This window comes from Fukomys damarensis, unplaced genomic scaffold (genome assembly GCF_012274545.1).
Source record: "Fukomys damarensis isolate Sample0158 unplaced genomic scaffold, DMR_v1.0_HiC HiC_scaffold_28, whole genome shotgun sequence".
Classification (NCBI taxonomy): domain Eukaryota; kingdom Metazoa; phylum Chordata; class Mammalia; order Rodentia; family Bathyergidae; genus Fukomys; species Fukomys damarensis.
In genome coordinates, this window is record NW_022900940.1 from 41,136,129 (window position 1) to 41,145,994 (window position 9,866).

Consider the following 9,866-nt stretch of genomic DNA (forward strand, 5'->3'; position numbering starts at 1 on the left):
AAGCAACGACCTTCACTGCAACAAGTCACAGGATATTGCCATGACGGAATGGCCCATCATGTTCACCTGGTAGAGAACACATTGCTGTTGTATGTTCTTTTATTTGAGTGAAGAGCTGGTGTACTTCTGAACATTGACAATTGATTTATCAGTGAAAAGGGTAGAGTTGGTTAAGTTCTAAGGTAATGTGTTCTGAGTCATTAATAATTCTAGATTCAAAAAGGTGCTCTCCAAATCTCTTTAGAGAAAGCAGAGCCTTGGGAATGAGTCTGGGTTTTCAGTCTCTGAAAAGCATGAGTGAGCTGAGCGTGGTGGTACATACCTGTATCTGGCACTGGAGCGGCCAAGTCAGGAGCATCATTGCAAGTCTGAGGCCAGCCTGAGCTACACAGCAAGACCTGTCTGAAAAAACAAAAACAAAAGGCTTGTGGTTTACTATAGCTCTGCAGAACCATTGTCCTCGTTTGCCTGCCCCTCTACCCTAGTGCCACTGCAGTAGGGTCTTCTAGTGTTTGAACCCAAGTTGTCACTGCCTGTCACTTTGATGAGACTTCCACTCTGTGTACAACCTGTGTGGCTTCTGAATAGGGTCCCTGCCTTTCTCTGGGGTGCCTGCTTTCGCTCCCACTCTAAACCACCCTGCCTCCTTGCCCACTCCTGTCTCATCGAACTCGTGCTATGCACCCAAATGCCTCTACTGTGCCAGGAAATAGCTAACACCACTCCTCTCTCTAACCCACCCCAACAATCTTTTTGTTTTGTTTTGTGTTTTTCGAAACAGGATCTCAATATGCAGTTCAGCCTGGCTTTGACTCACTATGTAGCCCAGGCTGGTCTCAAACTCACAGTGATCCTCCTGCCTCAGCCTCCCAGGTGCTAAGATTACAGGCATGCGGTACCACACCTGGCTCCAACAATCTTTTCTGATCATTTAAATAATTCATAAAACTAGACATTGTGACATTATTCAGAAAGACTTCCTGGATTAAATGGAAAGAATAGCAACCATCCATGCTCAGCCCCATCACTTTATCCACTTGCTCATATAAGTACTGGGGTAAGAACCCCAGGGCCTCATAAATGCTAAGCAGACACTACCACTGAGCTGTACTTACCTGTGACCAGTATTGGTTATCTCCGAATGTTAGACTTGGCTAGAGGGTAGCAGGCCTTTGTGTGGGGTGTGGTTTTGTTCTGTATTATTTGGGGTTCACGTTGCCTGTAATTAGGGGCTTTGTAAGTACTCTGGAGGCTTTTCTGAGAAATCTTTCTCACACTTAAGTCTTCCATTCATTTTTTTGTTTCTTTGTTTTTTGAGACAGTGTCTTGCTAGATAGTTCAGGCTAGCCTTGAACTTGCTATGTAGCCCAGACTGGCCTCAAATGTGCAACAACCCTCCTGCCTCAGCCTCCTGAGTGCTGCGTATGCAGGCATGCGCCACTACACTTGGCTCAACTTCTTCATTCTTAAGAAAAGCAAATAGGCAGGCCTAGACTACATAGTGAGACCTTGTCTCAAAAAAACAAAATGGGCCCGGGGATTTAGCTCAGGGTTACCATGCCTGCCTTGCAAGTGCAAGGTCCTGAGTTCAATTCTCAGTACCAAAAAATGAAAACAAAGACAACCGACCAAAACCAAAACCAAAATCAAAATATTCACTGAGCTTCTGCAAGATTTATCTTTTAGGTGCTTCTCTCTTGCTTTTTCTTTCCTTTTAAAAATATTTTTTTGTCACCATCCCTTTACATGACTTTCCTACCGTAGGACTGCATGACCAAGCACCAGACCCAATAATGTTATTTATTCTCTTTTTAGGGGATGCTGGGGATTGAACTAGGCTTCATGCTTGCAAAGCAAGTGCTCTACTAAGCCACCCAGCCCCTCTGAGCGGCTTTAAACAACAGAAATGTATTGTCTCCCAGTTCTGGAGGCGAAAAGCCCTAAACCAATGTGTCAACAGGGCCACAGCCCTCTGATGCCTCTAGGGGAGGCTCCTTCCTTGGCTCATCGGGTTTGGTGTTTGCCAGAAGCGTTTGGTATTCCTCAGCTAGTACCTGTTCCACTCCCGTTGTGCGCCATGTTCTTCATGGGTGTTTTCACTTTGTCTTCCTTCGGTGCATTTCTGTCTCTGTGTTATGCTTCCCCTCTTTATAAGGACACCAGTCATTGGGGGAGGACTTATGACCTCATTTTACTAGAATATCTCCATAAAGACCTTGTTTCCAAATAAGATCATGTTCTGAAGTGCCGAGAGTTAGAACTTTACCATATCTTCTTGATGGGAAACAGTTCAACCCAAAACATTCTCAGTTCAACCCGCAGTTTAAGATTCCATCTTTGAATTCCCCAAGTTGGCTCAAAGCCTTTTTACTTGAGTCACTGCTTCATGCCGGAGTTTGTGTTTTCCATGACCCTGAGCAGCGCACTGCCCATCCTGAAGGCCCCCATGGGCTGTGAGCATTCTGTTACCAGGTGAGAGGGATCCCATTCCTCTCTGCTTCTGCCAGAGAGAGGAGGGCAGGGAGAAGCAGAGGCACCACCCAGGGGCAGAGCTTGGTCCCTGCCTCCTCTCCTGGTTACTCCTTAACCTGGGGTGACAGCAGGCTGCCTTTTTCAGGGGCTCCAGGGGTCAAGTGCAACATGATAAAATGTGGGAGAGAGAGAGAGGGCCATGGAAAATAGCTTTTTGTTGGGCATCAGGCTGCCCTGTTAATGTTCCTTTTGTAATTTTGTGAATTCTGTAAAATTACCGAGTCCCCACAGTTCAGGAGTCTTCATATTAAACACCTTTCATAAACCCCCGAATGTGTCCCAAATTCTGAGACTCCAGAACCTGAGTCTCTTCTCCTTTTCTTTCTGTTTTTTTCTTTACTGAGATATAATTTATCTGAAGTGAAACATTGCTCTCTCAGAATAGTTTGGTGAGTTTTGACAATTATATATATTCATGTAGCCACTGTCCAGAGGTGGTTATAAAAACACTTCCATTACCCTAGAAAGTTCTCCAGGACCCTTTCCAGTCCACTGCCCCCTGTACCTCACAGGCAATCACTGTTCTGATTTCTGTCTCCTTCCATCCCTCTCTCCCTCCCTGCCGCCCTCTGCCCCTCCATTCCTTCCTTCCTTCCTGTTCCCTTTTCTTTCTTTTTCTTTATTTTGTGCTAGGGATCAAACCCATGGCCTAGTACAATCTCTCTACACTTAGCTATATCCCCAGTTCTAGTATTACTTTTTTACAAAAACAATTTCAAAGAAATGAAATCAAATACATGTATGCTTTTATATTGGGCTTCTTTCCTTCAGTATAAAGTTTTGATGCTCATTCATGTATCAATCAATAGTTTTTCTCTTTTCTTGCTGAGAAATACTCCTTTGTATGACTCTCCCAGTTTATCCTTTCTTCTCTTGTTGGCCAACTTGGCTATGATGCCTAAAACCACTACCATTTTTTTTTTTTTTTTTTAGACAGGGTCTTGGCCTCACTATGTCATCCAACCTGCCCTCAAAGTTGTTTTTTTTTTTTGGGGGTCCCAGGGTCCTTGTGCTTGCGAGGCAGGCGGTAGAACACTGAGCTAAATTCCCGGCCCCCTGGCTTCAAACTTGCAGTGATCCTCCTGCCTCACCCTCCTGAGTTTGGGTTTATAAGGCATTTGCCATCATGTCAGGCACAAATGTTTTTATACAAGTGTTTTTGTGAAGATGTATACTCATTTCTGTTAAAGTTGTTTTTTTTTTTGGGGGTCCCAGGGTCCTTGTGCTTGCGAGGCAGGCGGTAGAACACTGAGCTAAATTCCCGGCCCCCTGGCTTCAAACTTGCAGTGATCCTCCTGCCTCACCCTCCTGAGTTTGGGTTTATAAGGCATTTGCCATCATGTCAGGCACAAATGTTTTTATACAAGTGTTTTTGTGAAGATGTATACTCATTTCTGTTGAATCTATAACATGGGTGGAACTTCTGGTTCATAGGTTGAATGTAATTTTGTTTGTTTTCCGGTATGGGGAATTGAAGTCAGGACCTTGCGTTGCCCGGCAGGTGCAGCGCCACTGAGCCCTGTACCCGGCCCCTGCATGTATGTTTCATTAGAAATTACTTGTCCACCTCTTGATAGCAGTCCTCTTAAGGGAGAGGGATCAATTCCATCAGCAAGGCTCTTCTTTGGCCCTCAGATTAAAAAAAAAATAGGAGCAATCCTGTATTTTTATACACTTTGACGAGGTTTTTGGTAAACAATGTTTGTGGTGGAAATCAGAGAGCATAAAAATCAGCCTCTAGCCATCAGTCTGCTCTGCTCAAGGCCTAGGTTCTCTCTGGCCCAAGTGGTGAGATGGAGGAGTATACTTCCCTTTCTTTGCTAGCTTATCTCACTGTTGCTTTTTTAAAAAATAGTTTATTGTGCTAGTAGGGATTGAACCCAGGGCCTTTGCACTGAGCAACATCCCCAGACTTTTTCTATTTTTATTTTGAGACAGGGTCTTGCTAAGTTGCAAAATTGCCCAGGCTGGGCTAGAAGTACAGTCCTCCTGTCTTACCATGCTGCTTCTGGATAGCAGTCAGGCATTTCATTGTTTGAAATTCTGTGAAATCTTCAAATTCCATTTTGCACTCTTTCTGCCCCCAGATGCTACCAATTCCATATGCACATTCTATTCATTCTTTATTTTAAAAAAGCATGGTAGCTGGGTGTGGTGGTGCATGCCTGTAATCCCAGCTCTAGGGACGCTGAGGCAGGATCATTCTGAGTTCGAGACCAGCCTGGGCTACATAGTGAGTTCCAGGTCAGTCTCAACTACACAGTGAGACCCTGTCTCAAAAAAAAAAAAAAGAAAAGAAAAGCACGGCATTGAGGAAAAAGTCTATTTCTTTTTTAAATTGGTACACATTTATAGTACATAGCGATTACATTGTGGGGAATTGGTACATGTTGTCTTAGTGATTTTTCTCATTGCCAAATCTGTCTTAGTTACTTTTACATTGCTGTGACAAAATACCCAACCCCCACAAGTTAAAGGAGGAAGGGTTTATTTAGCTCACAGTTTGTAGAGGTTTCAGGCCATAGTTGGCTGGCTCCAAGGCAGGGAGCCATGGTAGAGGGTATCACAGAGGGGAAACACTTGGTAGTAGGGCAGGCAGAAAGCAGCAGCCTTCTTTCTGTCTTCCCTTTTCTCCATCCAGGCTACAAGCCTATTGGATGGTGCCACCCACACCCAGGGGGGACCTTCCCATCATTCACGCCCAGAACTGTGCTAAGCCATTCAGTGGACTAATATGGTTAGCACACACCCTTCATCCAAGTTCACACACCCTAGATCTAGCCACCTCTGAGACGCCCCAGCTGTGAGCGCATGAGGCTTTGGGGGAAGAGCTAAACACAAACCACATGTATGTGACATTTCTCAGTTCCCCTGAGAAGGAGTCCTGTAGGCTGGTCAGCACTTTGGATTGTCATGTCATGCTTTATCTGTGTTAATGCCCATTCTTTTCTGCACATCATAGAAAGGCCTGACATCCCACCACAGGGCCCTTGTCTCCTCCCTGGCTGCAGCTTCAGGAAAGTTGGCTCTCTGGTCAGCTGAGCTTTCCAAAGCTTATTAATTATCTGTAGCTAGAACTGCAGCACCTTGTTTTAGAAGAAAATACCACTATGGGCTCTGCTTTTCATTGTGCTTGCAACTGTTCCATCTCAGTAGTTTCCTGCTGGTCCTGGGCCCTGGGTTTTTCATGAAAGTCTTTTCTTTTTTTTTTGGTACCGCGGATCGAACTCAGGATTTTGAGCTTGTGAGGCAGGTGGTGGCACAACTGAGCCAAATCCCCGGCTCATGAAGGTCTTTTTTTCAGGGCCTACTCAACTGAAATCATCTTAATATACACAGCTGCTGGTGTCTTTGAGTGCTCTGATGAGTAAGCCTCTTCATGCTGGCCTAAGTGAGCAGATACACTTGCTGGCCGGATGAGCTTGTAGTCATTCAGCAAGAGAGTGGAACATTTATTTGTATCTGTCCTTTTGGTCCTAGCAGATGATTTAGTCCACACTGTGGGATCCCGGGAGTCCTCTTGTGGGCACATAGTCTGCTTATTGGTACCAGCAGGCCTGTGATCTGGTTCTAGTGTTCTCTGAGCCCTCAGCCACACTGAGAGTACTTACAGGCCTCTTGTTCGGCCTCTGGAGTCTCGGTGGATTGTTTCCTCTCAGGTCCGGTTTTGCTGCGTTCCTACTGTCTCTATGTCCTCCTGCTTGCCATCAATGGAGTAACCGAGTGCTTCACATTTGCTGCCATGAGTAAAGAGGAGGTCGACAGGTGGGTAACCTGAAAGGTACACCTTTAATCATGGCCTTTGGCCAAAAATGAAATAACTCAACAATATTTTTTCTTTTCATTCTGAACACCAATTTGCTGATGGCTCTCAGAGCAACACTGGCCCTCTAGCATGATCCCTCCCTGGGATCTCCACTGCACCAGCGTGACTCAGTTAGGGCCTCCCGTGGCAGGGCTGGGAGGCAGCAAGTTCCGTCTGCTTCCCTTCGTGGAGGAAGAAATTTCATCACTGAAGTCACATTTGTGCACGTGAGTCAGACATACAAGGTGCTAGGCTCCCTTTTCTCCATCTCCTTACTCAGCCCCATAAATAAATTAACTAAATAAACAAATAAACATCTAGACAAGGTTTATACCTCAGATAGTTAGATTTATAGCAATAGAATCCACTCCCCTCCACTCATAGATGAAAATGTCTAATTTTGAAAATACCATGTTTTTATTTGAAAGTTGCTTTTCACATTTTTTTTTCCCTGTGGTTCTGGGATTGAACCCAAGGCCTCATGGATCCTAGGTGAGAACTGTTCTACTGAGCTACATTCCTAGCCCCTTTATAAAATTTTATTTTTTGATAGGGTTTTGCTAAGTTGCCTAGTTGCCCTGGCTTCAAACTCCAAATCCTTCCTTAGCCTCCCATCAAACTGATTTTTTTTTTTATTTTTTGAGATGGATCGTTTTTTTTTGTGGATCTGTTGATCAAACTCAGGACCTTATACTTGCGAGGCAGGTACAGTGCCACTAATCTAAATCCCTGGCCCTCAAGATAGAGTCTTGCTATGTAGTTCAGGCTGGCCTTGTGGACTCATTGTGTAGTCCACACTACTCAATGATCCTCCTGCCTCAGTTTCCCAAGTGCTGGGATCATAGACCTGTGCCACCATGCCCAGCACACTGAATAATTTTAAAATATAATTTAAAGCATGCTAAGTGAAGCCCTGTGGAATAATGGAAAATCCCAAACTAGGAGTCTACCACTTTGAAGAGAATTTTATTATAGTAGCCTTGCTGTAGAGGGAGTTAGTCAGCACTAATCTATTTACAATATTAGAAAAAAGACCCAACCAAACCATAAGGGAATATGGACAGTAGCTGACTGGTTTCTTTCCATTTATACTGCATCGAACCAAAGGAGACAACTTCTAAATTAGCTGTAATGGAATTTTGACAATATATGGACAACTGGAAAATTGTTTTCATGGTATTAGGAAACAGAAAAAGCAAAGGCCAGAGCACCTTCAAATGCAGTTCTCATATGAGGTGACTCCTTTCCCTGTGGATAAATGCGCCTCAAAGCATGTGATTTCAGATGTGCATGAACACTGTAGCCCCATCCTCTCTGCCCCTGACCCAGCGCCCTGCCCCGGTCTGAACTCTCAGGCTCATCTCAGACCCCCACATTTCTTTCATCCCTGTGAATTTAACTAAAGAAAGCCATCAGGATGTTAGTAGTAGAACTGAGCAGCTTATTCAATTTTATAATAAATGATAATGGCTATACGTTGAACATTTCAGATTCCAAATAGCTAAAATACATTGATGCAAAAATGGGCTTTTACCTAACCAACTTCAGGTTAATCATTGTTTTTCTAAGTGAAAACAGTATTTGGTTAGTTATGAAATACTAATTCATCTTCTGATTCATTGTGCAGAAGAAACGTTTTCTTTTTTTCAGACATGTTTTCTTTTCTTTAATTTGACAAATAATCGTGAGTACTTACTCCCCAGCAAGCATTGCTGTACATTTTAGGAGTATAGCTTTGAACAGGACAGATGAGATCCCTGTTCTCTGGAGCTAATGAGGTGGGTGTCAGATAGTGAACTAGCAAATACAGAGGAAGATACATACCTGGCATGGTGACACTTGCCTGTAATTGCAGCTGCTTGGGAACTGAGATAGAATGGGTGTGATTTCAGGGCCAGCTTGGGGAATTTAGTGAGACTTTGTCTCAAAATAAAAATATAAAAGGACTAGGGAGGTAGCTCAGTAATTCAATCCCCAGTACTTCAAAGCAAAGGGAGGAGGAGGATAGGAGGGAAGGGAATGTGGAGGAAAGGTGAAGAGGAAGAGGAGGAGGAGGAGAAAATGAGAAGAAGGGGGTGTACTGCACTGAGAAATAACACTGGCTTGTGCAGTGAGTGGTCGGGCCCTTTAGGTTGGGAGCTAGGCCAGCCTCTCTGAGGTGATGGCATTTAGCCTGAGGCCTGGATGACCAAGAAGATGGTCAGCAGTGGGCAGGGCTTTCCCAGAGAGTGATCAGAAATGCACATGCCCGAGATCGATGGCTTCTCTGTCTGATGTGAGTGCCTTGGACGCGGACCCTGTCACTGCTGAATGAAGAAGGGTGACCGATCTCCTGCCAGCACACAAGGTCAGCGCCATTCTTCTCACAGCTGCAGAGGTGGTTCTGTGTGGTTGTGCCTCGGTGTGTCCAGCTGGCTTCTGCTGGGGCATGCTTGGGTTGGCCCTGCAGGCAGTACCCTTGACCACCTGTCTTCTGGTAAGCCTAATTTTAAGACCAGTGTCTTCTTGGAACCATGAAGAAATAAATAATTATAAATAATTTTACTGTTTTTGTTTTGTTTTTTTGCAAAGGGGATTGAACACAGGGCTTCATGCATTCTAGACAGTTGGTCCTCTACCACTGAGCTGCATCCTCACCCTTTCTTATTTACTTTGAGACAGAGCTCACTGTGTTGCGTCAGTGGCCTTGGACTTGTGATCCTCCTGACCTAGCTTCCTGAGCAGGTGTACCACCCTGCCTGGCTTAATTTATTGGTTATGTTAGCCAAACCTCATAGAATAGTCACTGTTACTGATGAATAATTTGCTGTGATTTAAAGAGTGACATTTTAATTGCATCTTTACAATGCTTATTTTTTTGAAGTGGATTATGGCTTTCTGGCTATAGATTTCTTAGTTGAGCAACTGCCGAGCACTTTTTTTTGAAAGGCAGCGGGCCCTATCGTCATCAGCTACACCCAGACAGCCATGGTGCTGTCTGCTCTGTCAGTGCATCCCTCTTTAATTAGTATGAATTAACTGTTGGTTTCATTTACTTCTAGCATTTTATTTGGATTTGGGTGAGATAACTGAATGTTTATAAATCTGTAGCGTAAACTCTTAAAGATTTGTATAGTAGACCCTTCTGAGATAGTTTCTTAAAAAGTGACAAATTACCAAAAAAGTGGTATAAGTATTTTTAAAAAAGTGACAGATTACGGTGGGGTTGTATTGTATGCCTATAATCCCAGCCCTCAGGAGGCTGAGGCAGGAAGAGCTCAGTGAGCTCAAGGCCAGATGCACCACGTAACAAGACTGTCTGGAATTTTTAAAAAAATTATAAGAAATAGAATAATTAAAAAATGACAGGTTAGGGCTTGGATTTAGCACAGTGGTTCCACTGCCTGCCTTGCAAGCACAACGTCCTGAGTTCAATCCCTGGTACCAAAAGCAAACAAAAATGAAAGGTTATATATCTTGTATCTCTTTCTCTCTCTCTCTCTCTCTTTTTTTTTTTTTTTTTTTTTTTTTTTTTTATTTGGTTTCTTAT

General features: G+C 43.9%; 1 protein-coding gene across 14 annotated transcripts in view; it reads left to right on the forward strand.

Annotated features, from left to right (window-relative positions):
- The window catches only part of Rft1 (RFT1 homolog), a 69,066-nt gene that overhangs the window by 27,854 nt on the left and 31,346 nt on the right, over positions 1–9,866 (forward strand). For all 14 annotated transcript variants that reach the window (XR_784083.2, XM_010643056.3, XM_033757084.1 and 11 more), the window contains exon 11: positions 6,192–6,297. Coding sequence is in view for 13 of the 14 variants with exons in the window: in XM_010643056.3 (XP_010641358.1) it covers positions 6,192–6,297 (106 nt within the window). In the remaining variant the exon portion in view is untranslated. The remainder of the gene's footprint in view (positions 1–6,191; positions 6,298–9,866) is intronic.